Below are 18,349 nucleotides of genomic sequence, written 5' to 3' on the forward strand. Positions count from 1 at the left end.
GTTATGTCACTGCAGTCTCGTAGGCAGCTACAGGAAACATCTGATTGATGATATTGCTGCTAGAGATTCTACGCGTTATTAATTTCGAGAATTAAATTGGTTTCCTCAAAGAAACAGTAACTTGAGTTTTATGTGTGTTTTTTTTTTTTTTGGTTTTTTTTTTTTTGTCAGATTGCATTTGTTAAGAATATTTGTGTCTTATAAAAGGATCAGACCATATCTCCTTTTAATAAATCAGATCAGACATCCTGGTAATTCCAAAGGGTATGCCAGCTTTTCTTTTTTCCTTTTTTTTTTTTTTACAGTTGTATTTTCTGTCAGACTTTGTCACATTATTTTGCACATTAAAGCAGAGCAATACTCATGCACTTCTACATCACTTAAGATTTTTTTTCCCCCAAACATGAAAAATATTGTCTGAGGCGAGTATGATCAAATACAGCTAAAACAGCAAATTGGCCCCTGCAGTGTCTGAAATCATACATGAATCATAAGCTGCAGGGGATCAACACCTCTTCTGAATGAAGTGCATAACACACAACAAGACAAATAATGTAATCACACAGCATTTTAGAGACAAACATGTACGCGTAGGATCAAAGCTTTTATTCGCTTTCTCCTTGACACTGACTCCAGATAAGAGTTCCCAGTTGCCTGTAAAAAAGGAGGCTATCTTTCTGTGCTTCTGATTTATATGCTGCCACATTCGCCACCAGTTGTTTATCAAAGACCGATGCATCATCTGACTGTCCAGCTCTGAATGTGTGACCTTTACTGTGCTACATGTATGTGAGGGTTTCTGTATGTGAGGATTAATGCGTCTGAAACTGCTCACATTACATACGCGTGCATGGGGGACATCTGACCGGTAGTGGGTGAGCACGTGCGTGCTCTGTGTTTGTTGGCTAAAGCAATCCAGCGGAGGCTTTAGTTTGAAATGTAAGATGACAGGCATTGAGAAAAATGTTAGATGTGTGATGAAAGAACGATGGCGGAGATCAGAGAATGAAATATATTTCCACACATTTTTTTTTTTTTTGGTTCATAACTGAACGTATGCGTGTCTATGCCTGGGATGTTTGTTTTTCCCATATAATTGTATTCTTCCACTTCACTGTCACTCCTCTCTTCCCTAAGGCTACACGCTCGCTCCCTTTGTCTTTTGTTTATTTTTTTAGTTCTTTTGAATAAACCTTCTTTTTCTTTTCTTTTTAAATTTAATCCAGTTGACAATAACAGCAACTGCTGTCCTCACTTCGTCTTTCCACACACGCAAAAAGGTGGAATGAGGAGGAGTGAAGTAAAACTTGTTGAATACAAATGACTCGCTGTTTTCCTGCACAACACCGGTGTACTGTACTGCCTCGGTCAAGAAGACCAGATATGACAGCCCATCTTCTCCTCCGGGTAATGAGTGGGAACGTCGAACCCACTTATCCCTCTTTCAGCAACGTATTACAAATGAGGACTGTTTCTCATCAGTGAAAAACGATCCTCATTTAATTTGGGTTTTGCCTAGATTTAAAAATTATATGATTTTCTCTTGTAACAGTAGTTGCGGACACAAAACCGAGAAGTTCCATGCAACCTAATGCAATCCAATAAAACAGTCCTGCAACAAGCCATTGCAGGACTATTGCGTTGTGCCTTTTCTTTATCTAACCAAACAGAAGAAATCCAGGGGGTTCCCTAAAAATTCACCCTGCTGCTTCAAAATGTAAATAAGGCGCAGAGCCAGGTAGAGGCTTTCCATTTTCTCTGCAGTTCTTTTTTTTTGTTTAAGGAAATAATACTGATGTCCCAGAATTAATTAAGCAATAATTTATGGATATTTAATTGTGCCAAGCAGCACATTTAATTACTGAAAATGACAGGAATTAATTTAGCTGACAAATAATTTCAAAGTGCTTTGGCTGTAGTCATAGATGTGGGTTTTTTTTTTCTCCTGTAAAGTAGTCTGTGAGGTAAGGGAGTTTTGACCCCTCTGTCAGGTAAGGGTGAACCACCATTCTGTAGCTAGGCAACCCGGGCGCAAGGACAAGATGGTGGTCAGCTGAGTAGACAGATGTCAATAACTGCTTTAAAAGCTCTTCTTTGGGCCTTAAGAGCTTCGCTTTGCTAGCTGTAAAAAGCACATGCAATTTAAAAGACCTGTGTGGGCGCAGGAATGGAGAGACGATGCACATACACACTTTTTAGTAGCTTATTTAGTGACTGTGCTGTACTGAAAGTGGTTGGCAAACCCACTCAATACTTTCATTGCCTTTCAGTGTATTTTCATGTATTTTAAGACATATAAACTTTAATGAAGGAAAAGAAATGAACTGATGTACAGCATTTATATTATGTAATTTATTTTATTTAATCTTGTTTCTTTTTAACATTTTAATATATGTATGTGTGTGTAACACGCATTTTTCTGCTAGTCTCCTTCTAAAAGTGTGTCTTAAGAAGGTCAGAAAGGTTACACATGCCCTGTCTTCTTTCTCTGACCCACTCATCCTTCTCTGCCTCCCACTTAATGTAGGAACAGTGTTTTCTGTCTTCATTTAAATCTGTTTTACTTTCACCCTCTTCGTTATCGTCTGCCTCCCTCACTCTCCAGTCTGTTATCCCTCACAGTTTTCTTGAATCTGCCTCAGTCTGTGTCCTTTCCTCTCTCTACTCATTCAATCTCTCATCCATGCTGATGGATTTCACTGCAGGGGGTCACTCAGGTCCGCTTTTAAAAAGCAGCAAGAGTGAAATGCGTGTCATTTTTCTCCTTAACTGGATCATTTGTATTTATTTACTCCTCTTATTACTGACGCCTGCCTTAACTAGAGAGAACATGAGGGCTTTTTAAGGGGGAACCGGCGTCCACCCTTTAACCCTATTAACCCCTGAGCGGATCCAAATGATGATAAATAGACAATGTGGTGATTGGGATTTCAGTCTGGTGGCAGCCGAGAGTAATCCATACTGTCGATGTTTATAACAAAAAAAAATGGGTTAGACACGACGTAAGATGATTTCTGGCAACATGTAAAACTTAACGAAATTAGGCCATCAAAGACTTCTTCCTATTTATGGTCAAGGACTTTTTAATGATAACAGATTGTGTTTCATGAGTTAAATGGAGGGAAAAAATCCTTTACACTTGAAGGATATGGATTCCTCAGAATCAACAGTAGCAACTTGTTTGCAAAAGTGTTTTTTAGTCATTAACATTATTATTATTATTATTGAAACTCGACTAAATGTCTTTCAGCATTACTGTATGTCTTTGTGGAAAAAGTCTCAGGTAATCATCAGTCCCAAAGCGTCAGAACTGTAATTTGTAGAAAATGGGAGACTCAACAAAGGTCTTCAGTCACACTTGAACTGTGGCTGTTACAGTTCACGGTATTTTAACCCCCAAATCAGTGGAGTGCGCTGAGTTGTTATCTTTTTTTTTAAAAATACACATTTATTGTTCATAAACTAACCGATTTTAAACAGATATTGCCAGTTTCACAGTGTTTTTTTTTTATTCAGGCTAAGATGTTGGAAGCTACTGTTTGATAATAAAGAGCAGTGATTCAAAGCCAGAGGTACAAATATCCTAAGGGGTGAGTGAAAAGATTATCACAACGAATCTAAAAATTGACAGTTTAATTAGAAAAAAAAGTTGGCGCGAACAGGTTTGGGCTGAAAAGTTAATGAAAAGCAGTAGTTGATAAGTAAGACATGAATGATAAAAAAGTAGAGCCTGACAGATTTTTAAGGCTGATAATGATGATAAAAAAAAAATCTGATATATCAACCGATAGGTTGACACACATGAAATGTAAATGGATTTCCCTAACATTTGTTATATGTGGTTGTTTATTTATTCATTTATGCTGTCAAGCGGAGGGTAAGTGTTGCGTTCCAACCATGTGTTTTGAACGGGGAAGAGTGCCACCTGGTGGAAAATACTGCAACATCAACACTCATAACATGGTTGAAGGGTGTTTTTCCCCATTTCTTCTTTGCTTTTTTTTTTTTTTTTTTTTTTTTTTTTTAAAGAAATTGCAACAGCTGCGGTAAATGCTGATACCAATGTATCGGCAAATAGCTAATATTGGCCAACATGTCAGTCAGGCTCCATAAAAAATGAATAAATAAAACATAACATCAAAATAAAACGTATTGCTTACAGTGGTGAATTATTAGCTCATTCCAAGCTGACCAAGCAGTTTAATTTGATGAAGTATTATAAGAGTATCCGTGTTTGTATAATTGAGTATTGAATAATTTGAACACAAGAGGTTATGCTGATGACTTGAGTCCACCTGACATCTTTGGGGGAGGGGGTGCCACTTGACAAACCTCTTCTGTACTCTGAGAAAGAGATTCTGCAATTACTTTTTTCTGCCACTGACTGATTAGTACAAGTGTGCTTCACTACTTTCTGTTCCTTTCTGCCCGGTTTCAGCTATTATCATTACTCAGCTAGTGGTGCATTGCCTTTTGTCCACTGTCAGTCTAAATTTAGCATGTTATAGGGAGAAAGTAGTGCTCTTATTGCTGTTAAAGAGAAAACTTCCACAGCAGTCTTCTCTTGTGATTTCGTGCAAGCAGTATTTTCTATTAGCAAACGACCACTGCTATCAACAGGAGTTAAAAGGGATCTCTTTCAGCCCTGCCTTCACCGTCCATCTGCATCCACGCATATCCCTTTGAGCTGCTTTTCTAGTTTTTCTTCAAACTTGTAATGTTTCTGAAATTATGACAGATGACTGTACCTGTTTGCACATGTATCACACACCTTGTTCGGCTATTGAAGCATGCTGCGTTGGTAACTGAGATCTATGAATGTCATTTTGTTGCATGGCTCTGCGACGTTACAACAGATGGTAGTCATGGTCAATATATGTTAGTTTGAAAAATGGACCGATTCTGTTCCTCGTACTCTCTATTGGCTTTACACATGCATATTGTATGAAAATCCAGACATCGATCTCCATACATCCCCCAGCTTCCAGTCAATATGTTCTTTGCAGAATGTAGACTCAGCCGTAAATCCATCAGAATATGCCCCCTCCATGCAAATTTGCTGACTTGGGTAGTGCGAGGCGTGAAAGGGGGGATTATAATAAAATGATACACACCTTAAAGAGGGAGACGGACAGTGAGAGTGGGCATGTGATGTGTTCTGCTTTGTTACATGTTAAGTGGAACACATCGAGTCTCTCATATTATTTCAGCATTTCAGTATTTTTTCTTCTCTCCTAAGGTGTTACTTTACATATGTGTATGAGGAGATGGCTCTTCTTTCCTTGAACTACCATTATTTCTCTGTAAATACTATTTGCGTTTTGTTTCTGTCCAGTGTCACACAGCTAGGAAATTGTAATATAACAACCCAAGCTGGCTTCATTCTTTGTTTCACTCTTGCTTCTATCACTGGATCAAGGCAATAGGGACTTGGATTATGTGTGTGTGTGTATGTATGTTGGGGGCAGGGCTGAATAAGGAGTTGTTATAGAGACCTTTAGTGCTACTGATGCCTTGAGTCAAGACCCCTATATGATTGTTTAGATTTACTGTCTCTGGAGCACAGGAGTGCAGACTTACAATCACAAACAGAGTGCAAATAATAGCCATCTGCATTTGGCTACATATCCCATAGAGACCTGGAGACTGAGGAGGAGAATAAAGGAGAGAGTCATAAAAGGAAGATATAGATGAAGATATAGTGAAAACGGAAGAACGAGGGAGAGTAAAAGACTTTGGGACATTTATTGGCAGTCTAGTTTTGTATCTGTTGATATTTAAGCATGCATTAAGCATAGTTATTCATGGTGAGAGATGACCAAATGGTAGTACACTAGGTTAACTATGAAGGCTAATAAACCTTGATCAGTGGATACCAAATGGTACATGTCCCTGTATACCCTGAGAGTTTATGTTACTATAGGGCATTTTTGCTAAACACGCGCTAAAAAATTATGAGTTAATTTACGGTGTCATTTCTTCTCCATACAAATTATATTACCTAAAAAAAAAACCTTTAAAAAAAACTTACCAATGAAATTGCTGTCTGTTTGGCCAGTTGCCTGATTGATAGCAAAGGTATTAATAGAATTTATGAAAAATAAATAATAATAATGGATTGCATTTATATAGCGCTTTTGGAAACCCTCAAAGCGCTTTTACAATTCCACTATTCATTCACTCTCACATTCACACACTGGTGGAGGCAAGCTACAGTTGTAGCCACAGCTGACCTGGGGCAGACTGACAGAAGCGAGGCTTCCATATCGCGCCATCGGCCCCTCTGACCATCACCAGTAGGCGGCAGGTGAAGTGTCTTGGCCAAGGACACAACGACCAAAACTGTCCGAGCCGGGGCTCGAACCGGCAACCTTCTGATTACAAGACGAACTGCTAACTCTTGAGCCACGATCGCCCTCACCACAACTAAACATAAGCGCAGACAATCCCCCATCTAAAGAGAAAAAACTGCCAGTACACAACATTGCAAGTTACCGGTCTTTTGGTTTCAGATGGACTAGGAAGCATCAACAGCTCTCAAACTGAGTGAGTCAGTATGAAGAAGCTGGCTTATGCTAACACTGTGCTGAGCTAAAGATGCTCTAAGGATGAAACTGAACATCCAATCTGAGGGAAACTTGGTTGACCTTAAAAAGGCACTGGATCTTAAGTAGCAGCAGGTATTTTGGTTTGAAAAGTTTGAAAACCAGATAGGCTCACAAGATTAATCTAGAGGGTATGTGTGCCTGAACATTACTGTTGGCTGCCCCTCCCCAGGATCTAGACACACATAGAAATCAAACATTCAGATCCTTGCTTTCTATCTCTTTGCTTCAATTGCTTTTCGTTGGCTGCTTTTCTTCTGATGTGTATCTGGCTGCAGCTACATGTGGCACTGACATAGAAAAGTTGCTATCAGCACTATGCACTTGTTGCTGAAAATTTGTTCCAGCTATATGAAAGAAACAATAAATATATGTGATAAAATGTCTCACGTAGAGTAAAGTTAATACAGATGGATCTTTTCTAAAGGATAATAACCAAAGCAGAAATTGCTTTTTTAATATACCTTAAACAAGAAAGAAAAGTTTTGATACTCGATCAGACAGTGAGCTTTAACATTTTTTGCCCATTAGGTTTGAAACTTTAGCACCAACATTTTCTCTAAGTTTTGCTTTTCTTCTGTGAAATTCTTTTCATGTTTCACAAATATAAGGGGTCAGAGGTAGAAATAAGAAAAGTTGGGAAATTACTGGCCAAAATAACCAACACCGAGTCCTCTGAAGTGATCAAAATGATTCACAGCATGTTAACCAAAACAGAAATTATACATTCAGAGCAAACCAGCAATGAAAAAAATACCCACATGCCTCTGGCCTTCAGCCCTTTTTTCATTTCCATTCTACCATTTTAAAACAATTAAAAAATGGTTTGCTTTGGGTATTTGATACAGTGTCCTTGTTTACAAATGCCTTGCTCCTCAGGTTACACGGGAACTGAATGATTCATAGTTGTTTTTCGCTATTTTTTTTAATAATACCCTGAGATTTCCACAGTGGAGGAATTTACTTCACAGCATTTGACTCCTGATACTTTGAACTATCTGCTCATGACTTCAACATGCCGAACCTAATGTTTGGCTTGATTTGTAGGGTATTTGATGCGGTTATTTAGTGAGGGATTTTGTTGCCAGTTGTATTTAAATACAAGCTGCAAATCAGCTCGCCTGTGACTGTGTATGAAAACTTGTGTATTTCCATAACAAGGCAGAAAATAACTTGATAATGTGAGGACATTAACTGAGAAATAGAAGGCTTCTGTTTTCTGTTAGGTTCTCAAAATCTTATAGTGAGAGAGAGAGTAGTTCTACACGACTACTGTGAAAAATACAGGAATTACTTGGGGTCTTGATTTTATACAATTTTAAAACCTATATTCATTTTTTCCTCATAAACACAAACCAAAAAATTATAAAGCCCTTTTCTTCAAATTCATTAGAATGAACCCCCCACACAATATAAGCATTCACACACTTTACTCAATATTTAAGCACCTTTGATAGTGATCACAGCTTTGAGTCTACCTGGAAATGATACAAAAAGCGTTGCATGCCTGGATTTGGAGATAATCTTCCATTCTTCTCTGCACATCCTCTCAAGCTTTGCGATGCTGGATGTAGACTGTGGATGGACAGCCAAGTTCGGTGCTCTCCGGGGATATTGAATGGGTTCAAGTCAGGGATCTAATTGGGCCAAGTGGATTTGTGCACAGGGTCATTGTCCTGTTAGAAGGTGAACCTTTGACCCAGTCTGAGGTCCTAGGCACTCCTAAGCTGATTCTTATTAGGTTTATTTTTATACTTTCCCTTCTTCAGCTTTTCTTCAAGCCTGATCGGTCTCTAATTCTGAAAAACACCCCCACACCATGACACAAGTGCATTTATGGTTTGATTTGGGATTGTATCATTTAGGTGATTAGCAGTGCCGCTTTTCCACCAGATTTGACACTTTGATTTGAGACTACCAGTTCTCTTGCTGTTTAATCAAATCATGACTCTGAGATTTTTTTTTAGGCGCTTTTCCTACAATCCAGCAGGTCTACATCTGTCTTTCATTGAGCAGAGGCTTCTGACTTGCTACTCTGCCATAAAGCCCAGATTGGCGAAGTTCTCCAGTGATGGTTATGCTCTTGGAAGTTCCTTGTAGAGTCCCATCTTCCCAGCTAATCACTGGAGTTCAGCCAGAGTGACACTTCTTGATAGGTTCTTAATGATCTCTCTTAAGAAGGACCTAACTCAAGACATTCCTTTGAGGGATTAAGGAGTAGGACTGCTCTTGGGAACCTTTTCTAGGATCTGTTTTTTTAGGCAAATCTGTCTTTGAGAGCTGCAGGCATTTCCTTCAATCCTGTAGCTTAGATCACGCCTTTCAATTATAACCACTTTCTACAAGATGTAGAAATATCTTGAAGATGATCACGGAAAATGGGAGGAACCTAAGCTATAGTTCAAGTCTCATAATAAATAGTCTGAGTGCTTTCAAAGTGATATTTTATCTTATCAGTTGTGGTTAAATTTCCTCATTAAGAATACTGAATGCATATTTATGAGGGGAAAAATGAATTTAATGGTTATTAGTGTAAGACTGACCCCGTATGAAAAATACAAAGTGGTCTGAATATTTTCTTGTTGCACTCTTTCATACATGGGTCTCACACATACAAAGAAAGAGTGGCCTTATAATGGTTCTGGCTGTTTTTGCATCTGCTCACCTTGCTGCATAGCACTACAGCAGTTATATATTACCAAATGACATGAGGGCATTTAATGTAAAATTGAAGAGGAGGGAGGAACGGCTTTAGTGTCCCCTTATAGGCTCTGTGTGGTTAGCAGCAGGAACTTAATGTTAATCTTAATGATAGAGGATGCAGCGTGCCGCCACAGAGTGTGTGTGACAGTGTTATTGTCTCTATGATTAACTCAACCACTGTCTCAGTCCCTTCCTCTCAGAGAGAATCAGAGAGCAAGCAAAATAGACGTACCACTGTTTAGTTTCTCATCAAGCTCTTCTGCTATATCCTCCCTCCTTTCCTCTGCTGTCCTTTCTCTCTCTCTCTCAGAGGCCATTACTGGTGATAAACACTGTGGTTTGTATCAGCAGGATGCACCTGGCATTAAAGCGAATGCTTAAGAAAGTAATTAGTGGGTGTATGTGGCTGCTCTAGTCCCTGTAGATGCCCATAGGCGGTGTAATAAATGAGCACCAGGATCCATAGGAATAGGATGGCAGCGATTTCTGCTAGCATTGCTGTCATCGTTCAATACCCTGACGCAGAGCAATGGCCTTGTCATGCCTGCTAGCAAATGACTGAATTTCTCCCTGATGGATCCACAAATGCAGAAGCTTCTCTACACCCGACGGTTTAATGTTCCAGTCTGCACTGAAAGTAGTAAATGTCATGTATCTTTGAGTGTATGGGCCTATAGTATGCTTGTATAAAGCAAAATGTAAAAAGTTCTTCTACCTTTTGGGAAAGATCAGTGCCACCTATGTGACTACATTCTTGATATATTAAGTATAACTAGCAGAAAGTGATGTTGGCTCTCAAAGGCTGAAAATGGGTTGAGCCACACCATGAAAAGCCACGGTCAGTCAAGATGCTCTGTCTCTCAGTGAGTTATTTCCAATTACTTCTTTAAACTGTTTATCTTAGCAAGTAGGCACAGTACTGGACAATAAATAAAGTGTATTGATTATTCACACTCACGTTGACATTGTTGAATGTGTGGAGACCACTTCTCATCTCGTCACAAATTGTCATTGACCTGAACTGACAAGGACTAAAGATTTTCTTGGCACTCCTAATGAATATGACCATGCGGAGGTGCACATATGTAGACATCGGTACTTCAACAGCATTCCTGCTGCATTGAACGCTGGGTAATGACCCATGCGTCCAATCCTCTGCTCTGTATCCAACAGTAGGGAAATTTCTCTCTCTAGGGGGCAAATCGTACATCTGATTCTGACTACAGGGGCTCGGATTCACCCCTCCCAATATTCCTCTGAGATCTCCAGAGTTGCTGACGGGCAAAATCTCTTTGTATTTCACACCCATGCAAGGCATGTTTAGTGAGGCAGATGGAGTGTCCTGGGCACTGATGTGAGCAAAACGATGACACCACCATTAGCATAATAGCCCTAGCTTGTGCTTGTGTCGTCATTATGGATTTTTACGAGGTGTGCGAAGAGACAGACAAAAGCAGTTAACACTGGGCAAGGCACCAGCACTGATAGGATGTCCCACTGCTTAGATTGGCTGAATGCTCCGACTCTTGCATACATCTGTCGAAAAAAGTCCCATTTAAATGCACTGAAGTTAGGTGTAGCATCAATCACAACAAGGTAAGACGGCAGCACTAAAACTCTCATAGACCTCAAGGACAAATTTGTACTTGCTAATTTGAAATGATGTGTAGCTTACAAGTGACAACAAACTCTTTGTGGATACCAAAAGATAGAATTTTCCATTGGAAGCAGTTAGCTTCCCAATTTTTTTAAGGATTAACTCATTATGAATCCATAGATAGATCCAGCAGATTCATAAAATATGGCAGAGTCATCAATAGATTCCTCTGTGGACCTTTTATTTTGTCTTATTATTAAAAAACACAATGGTGAGAAGTGAGACTAATTTTGCCCTGGTTTGCTGTGTGGCAGGCCGGTAGTGGACCTAAACACAAAACCCGGAAAACAGCGTTATTGCTGGCAGTAAAGAAAATAAACATAGTTTTAAACCTACCCCAGAACAAGGCCTGGAAAACTATATAATAAAACTAATCAATAAAGGAACATAGAAAAGAGTGGGATGACACAACAAAGGGCAAAGAGAGACCTGAAAAGTAAAGGCAATAAATACACAAGGTAATGAGGCTAGAGGAAAATAGGTAGGAAACACAGCAGGAACAAATCAGAGGTAATGGGACAGGGGAAGATGAGGCACATGAAACAAGCGATTATCAAAATAAAACAGGAAGTAACTAACAAGGAAACACCTACCAGAGACTAAAACTAAAACTCCAGGACTCAAAATATACAAAACTACAAAACCTGAGTGCAAGAACTAAAATTAGGCTTAACGACATACTAAGAAAAGAAGAGACTCAAAACTGAGATTATAAACAAAGCAGAGAATAATTAATTAATAATAAACCAAAATTAGAGTCCAATGACAAACTCTGGGTCAGAGACCCACACCACAACCAATATACCACATGTAATTGCTCATGAATGTTTAAATTAACCTGAAGCTCACTGACTTGTGGAGTCTCTCCAGACAGTAACAGATCCCCCCATTCAGGGGATTAAACTGTCACTCGATTGCCCGATTTAAAAAAACAAACAAAAAAAACCCCTCTGGCCTCTCTGTTGGTACTTATGTTATACAAATTGTTGTACACATTGGCATGGTCTTCACACCATGCGCTGAGGGCTGAACTGCACTTTGACCTTTTCTCCCAGCAGATACAGTAATTTTGATTCTTGCTTCAGGTGTTTTGGACTGGAACAATGGTAATAATAGAAAAGGCAAGGGTTTATTCGGCACTGCAGATTGTAGTATAGCTCAGTGTGCTCTAATAACAGTATGAACTCTCTGGAGGTAAAAAGTCTGTTTCCTCACTCGTAATATATATTTAATACTCTTCTTTTGTTCTGAAGTTTTCTATGTCGCGTCACACAGTTCGTGAACTCCTCTGGATTGCCCGTGTTAATGCTTTATATATTTATTCATTTTTTTCTTTTCACCTTTATCTTTTTCAACTGTTCTTGCGAGTTGATCCTTTCCTGTAACTCTCATCACTTGGACTGTTCCTTCCTCCCATCCTGTCTAACACCGTATTTTCCCCTATTTACACACTATTCTGTTCCCCTTTTCTCCCCTGCAGGAGGTATGAGGCGTATCCGGTGTGTGCAGACCTGCAGGAACAAATCCTCACATGCTACAAAGAGAATGTGGGGAAAACCCTTCACTGCTCCAACATAGCAGCCCGTTATCTGCAGTGTGTCAACGATGCCAAACAGGTGGGTATTTGTCCTAGCTGTTTTCATTCAAACATGACTTGTTATACTTGTTAATTCTGAATTTACTTATGAAATTAATTAGGCCACTCATGTTATACAATTGTAATTAGGGGAAAAAAGCTGTACGCTTCAACCTTTATGTACTCAGTAGGGTTGAATACTAATTATTGTTATTGTAAGTATTTTAATTGCAACTGTGTTTATTTCATGCTTGATTTTAAAAAAAAGAAGACATTTCTTTGTTTGCAGCTGGATTGTTGTATAAAACATATACTTGAATGCCGACAAACCTTCCACAATAACTTTTCTTTTTCTTTGAAAAGAATGACAAGTTTGTGCATGCACCCTCACGGGCAGATAATAAGTAAGTTGTTGAGCTTCCTAGCCTGATAGCGTAGAGGAAGTGGAAGCTTTGTGTGGATTACAAATGAGCCTACAGCTTACGTCATTTAGCTCGTAGATGTGTATAGTAGCTACACCCCAGTGGTCATTCCCTTTTTCTAAATTAAATCATATGATGAAACACACTGGCATCCATTTACATATGCTGGCTCCTTGCTTTTAGACAGTAGAATATGATTTCCACCAGGCTACTGGCGCCTGAATAAAGCTCAGTCCAGATAGCCAGTTTAAACCTCACGGCCTATTTCCATAATACCTGCTGACACAGGCATTCCCCCCAACTGTGTATGTGTGCGTTTTAATGCAATAAGACCAAGGGAGTAGCTTCTGCTTAGTTGAATACCCTTGTCCTCTCCGTGCTCTCTTTTCTTTCATTGAGAAGTGTAAATGTTTTTTTGCCCTCTGTCTTGTGCAGTCAAACTCTGTATGCTAATAGTAATGTCACTCAGGTTGGTATTAACTTGATTCCCCGCTCTCACTTTGCAATATGTAACATCCATTGCCCCCCAAAAAAGACTCAATTTGCATTCATAGAGCTTTTCTATTAGATTTTTTTGCAATTGCATTGTTTTCCCAGAAATGGGGAAAAGTGAGTTTTGTGTCTCTCGCTCACTCTCGTGGGTATTAATATTAGATCTAAAAGTCAGATGCAGGCAGATTTTTAAGCTATATGTCATGTAAATTGACGAATGTTTTATTCATCGCACAAACATGGATGCGTACGTGTGTTTAAGTCGAGGCTACATGTAGCCTCGTCAAGATTCAGCGAGGGTATGTTCACATTGCGAATGCTGTTATGATCTTGTAAATTGTTTGCAAGCGAACACGATATGGTAATCCGCTTGTGTTTATCACCTTGCAGCAATCACAGCGCACTCCTGTTCGTCTTTGCTTATCGGGCTAAGACTTACTTTTAAAGTCATTAGGTGCAAAAGAAACAGTTCTGTGATAAGGCTTTAAAGGAAATAATATGCGGAATTACACAGCCAACAAAATCGAGGGGAGGGAGGAACGAAGTGGGATTGATATGAGCTGATGCAGCTTCATGATTAGGATGTTTACACAGCTTTATCAGAACCGAGCAGGAAGCTCTTCTACAAACAAATGTCAAAGGACATGACTTTGACCTCTGGAGGTCACAAGATCCAAGCGTGCCCTCTAACAGACGTCTCTCATCCTCTTGCCCTCTCTGCGTCAAAGACACTCGATAGCATAGCTCAGACAGTTTTCACATGACAAAATCCCTCTCCCCTTCCTCGTCCTTTCCCTTCAGATCCGAAATTCCACCTTAAACTGCAGCACCATGGGTGTAGATAGTGATGTAGCAGATGCCATCTTAGCAAGGATAAAAACAAAATCTGTCAAATTTTAGTTTTTGCAATATTGACCCCTCGTCTGGAGCCAGCCGAGACGGAGGCGTTGTCAGCTGCCCAGCCTTTGTCACTGATAATTAGCATTCTTATCGCCACAGTCAGTGATAACATTTAGACCCACTTTCGTTGTCTTTTGTGCCCTCTGCGCCCCGCCACCATCTCTCCTCCACTTCCTCCATCCACTATCCCTTCATCCCTAGTCACATTTCTAATGCATTCAGCACTTAACAGGTCTGATAGCAACCAGTGAGAAAGAGGCAGTCGAAGGACAGATAAAGTCTCCTTCCTTCTCCCTCTCTCTATGAACAGGAGTTTATCATCGAGTCCGATTTCTCCATCCGCTGCCTTCCTTCTCATTCCATATTCTCGCTGCATGACTGCCTTTTGCTCCCTATCTTTTCGTTCTGCACTTCATTTTTTAGACTGACCCTTCCATCTCCTTTTTGCTCTCAATGGGTAAGCTCAGCTGCTGTTTGTGGTTTCCAAATGTGCTGTGTTTTCTTATCCTTATATTAAAGGGAATGAAATGAAAAGTGGCTTCCTTATTATACAAAACATTTCAGTCAAATGCTCTTAAGTACTCTTATAATTTAATTTGTCAACACTTCGCTGTTACCTCTTGACATAGCACATGTTTTTGCTCCTAATTTAAAAGATTCTTAAGAATAAAGGCTAATGCCTGCCCCGCTGTCTCATTGTTTGTAATTCCAGTGCTAAAATGTAGTGGACGAGCAGGGATCTGTGGCAGAATTCACGTTTTGACCTCCCTCACATGCGCACTTTAATTTCACCATATACCTCAAATGTGTGCAGAAAGCATGCATCAATTGATGTGTGATGAAAGGGAAAGGGATCTCCATCTACACTTTAGAGTCCAAACAGCCTGCCGTGTCTAAGCGTGACCGTCAGGTTGTGACCAACATTCACAGCGTTGTGTTGAATTTGAATTCATCCCCCAGGGTGAGACTATCGACACTGAGTTTTACTGTAACACTCTGGGGCATCTGAGGGAGAACATTTGGTGCAAATAACTGAACTGTGACCATGTCATTATGCACTGAAAACGCAGGAGCTTTTTGGCAACACCAACACAGTCATCACACCCTATTCGCCAAACTTGCCAGATTTGGCTCCTGCGAGCTTGTCCCTCTTTCCCAAAATCAAGCTGAAGTGGTTCCAGTGGATGAGGGCCAGTACGCATAACAAATGTGCATGTGCAGCTCATCAGAATCGGACTTCCTAAAGAGTAATCTAAAAATAAGAGCGGCGTAGAGTTGCAAAAGGATGACGTTGATGGGGCTGGCGACAGATTTAAATCAGATGATTGGGATTTCTGTGACTGTTAACACAGCAGGAAGCACTTGTTGTGAGTCAATGAATGTAACTGAGGCTGAATAAATAGTACAGAATAAATAGCACTGAATGTATCTGATTTTAATTTATGTAGATCTATTCTTTCATGGTTGATAAATAATCAATTGAAAGCTACACTGTATAGTGTTCCTGTATAAAAGTATCCTTTTCACTCTCTGTTTAAACATCACTTACACCTAGAAACAAAGTAATGTAAGGCGTTACTGTAATAAATGTATTAATTACATCTCTCTTCACTTATCCCAAAACTGTAATGGCAGATAGCTTCCTCCCTGAGTCTGGTTCTGCCAGAAGTTTCTTCCTGTTAAAAGGAAGTCCTTGCTCATAGGGGGGATCGTCTGATTGTTTGGGTCTTGTCTTTATTATTGTAGGGTCTTTACCGTACAATATAAAGCACCTTGAGGTGACCGTTGTTGTGATTTTGTGCTATATTTATAGAACAGAATTGAATTGAAAAGTACTGGGTCCCTACATCTCACATTACAGGAGCTGCTCAGCCATAGAAACCAATGGCCTGAAGCTCCCAGCACACAGTTTTCGTGCTGATGTTAATACATGGTCTGGCTGTGGCTCTAAACACTTCCACTTTTCACTTACAGTTGACCGTGAAATATCTAGAAGCGGAAGAAATTTCACACACTCAACTTCAGTGAGCTCTTTAGAACGTCCTTTTTTTTTTTTTTTTTAAACAAATGCTTGTATAGGCAGACTGCAGGGCTAGGTGCTTGATTTTACACATCTGTGACAACGGCACTGCAAAGATTAAGGCCATGTCCACACTAATAGGTTTTTGTTTCTTTTTCTCTCCATTTTGGCCTTCCGTCCACACTGAGACTGCGTTTTCGGTCAAGGAAAACAGCGTTTTGAAAACGCTCTCCAAAGTGGATACATTTAAAAACGCAGTTTTGGCGTCGCAGTATGGCCAGCGAACCCTTGTCAAAAACAATGACACATTTTAGTCATGTGATGCAGTCATGTGACCAATTAACCTAAGATAGCGGAGGGCATTACACAGCAGTTGTTTTGTTTGCTCTCAATTTTGACAGCCCTGTTAAAGATCATTTGCTTTGTTTCAGAACGTAAGTTGTAATAAACTGGAACCATCGTGTGGTTGTTTTCTGCTTTTTGTCGTAACATGGATGATGCAGCCAAGCAGGCGTGCTAGAAGCAGCTTCTTTTATCGGTAATCATTTTATGGTTAGATCGATAGTGTGGAAAATAAACTGGGATTCTTTTGGGACACACAACCATGGATCCACAACAGTTATTAAGTTAGTCAGTGAGGAAGAAAATATATTTTCTTTGTTTTGTTCTGTCTACTTGATTCCCCTCTTAAGTCCCTTGTTTCTTCTTCCTCCCCCCTCCTTACTCGTCTTCTCTTGGGCAGATTTCATCCAGTGGCATCTGCAGCAATAGGCCGGTTCAAATGGTTATTGACAGGGAGTACTGGGGATTTGTGGTTGCACTTATCACTAACATGGAATCCAGTGCCCTTGGGTCCTTTCTCTGCTTCTCAACCTCACTTCATCCTCTTGTCCTTTATTGTACTCTCAGGCCCTCCTCCCGTTGTCTCATCTCTCGTGTGCGAAATAATATTTTCTTCTGTTGTTTTTTTTTTCTCTTTTTGATACTTTTGTTTGACTTTTCCATCTCTCTAATGCTCTTTTCTTTTCTGTTTTCGTCTCCAGAACAAGTTGAAGACTGGGGGATAAAGAAGAGAGGGCGAGAGAGAAGGAGCAATGAAGAGTTTATTGTGGGGGGATTTCTGATTATTGAGCGACTGACAGACTAAACCAGAGTGGAGGAAGAGGGGGATGAGTCAGCACCGACAAACACACCCTCAAAAACCCAATAGAGAACCAACCCAGAAAGGAACCAGATTAGAGGCACCGAGCACAGCACCTTCAGAGAAAAACACCTTTTCCCTTCAATACTTACCTCTTCAGCACCTCTTTTACCCTGTGTCTTTCTCTCCTGTGGGTGTGTAACAGAGGAGCAGTGACACTGTCCTACATTTTGGAGAAACATCAGGTACCAGCAGGGATCAGACGGCCTGAGCTTGGCCCTCTAAAAAGGGATAATGGTTAACCAGCACTGCCTCAAGAAACCAGTCACCTCTGTCCCTTGGACCCTTCTCCACACTCTCCCACTTGGAAAAATAGAAGTCTATTTTATTGATAAGTCAAATCTATTTTGTTGTTGTTGTTGTTTTCTTGCTCCTAATGCATCGTTGTGTACACAAATGCATGTCTATTTGCATCTGTTTACTTTGTGTGATTATTAATAATGAAACCATCTGTGTGTTGAGTATTCATCTAGACCAATACTTGTGACAATGTCTGAGCAGGAAATAAAAAGACAAAGCAGAAGCTGTCGCTGAACTTTTCTCCATAAATATTCAGTTTCCACCATCTCTCTTGTGTGTGTGTGTATGTGTGTTTTATGATAATTACTGTAAGCATTACCCATGTTTGATGGATCCGTGGCCCTTGTGTTGCCACAGCATTTTTGCCAAATGGAGTGAATGAGCCCAGGAGAGACAGACTGAAGCACAGGGGAAGTATTTGTCCCAGATGTTGTGCTTCATCATCGATCTTTCTCTTTTTTCTTCTTTTTCTG

General features: G+C 39.9%; 1 protein-coding gene across 1 annotated transcript in view; it reads left to right on the plus strand.

Annotated features, from left to right (window-relative positions):
* The window catches only part of chchd3a (coiled-coil-helix-coiled-coil-helix domain containing 3a), an 85,086-nt gene extending 66,943 nt beyond the window's left edge, over positions 1-18,143 (plus strand). Inside the window, exons 8-9 of the mRNA XM_085386703.1 lie at positions 12,446-12,581; positions 17,419-18,143. Coding sequence (XP_085242829.1) covers positions 12,446-12,581; positions 17,419-17,442 — 160 coding nt within the window. The 3' untranslated portion in view covers positions 17,443-18,143. The remainder of the gene's footprint in view (positions 1-12,445; positions 12,582-17,418) is intronic.
* Positions 18,144-18,349: the final 206 nt, after the last annotated feature.

This window comes from Rhamphochromis longiceps, linkage group LG17 (assembly GCF_057381845.1).
Source record: "Rhamphochromis longiceps isolate RC_006_pf linkage group LG17, R_longiceps_female_GT1.1, whole genome shotgun sequence".
NCBI classification, from domain to species: Eukaryota; Metazoa; Chordata; class Actinopteri; order Cichliformes; family Cichlidae; genus Rhamphochromis; species Rhamphochromis longiceps.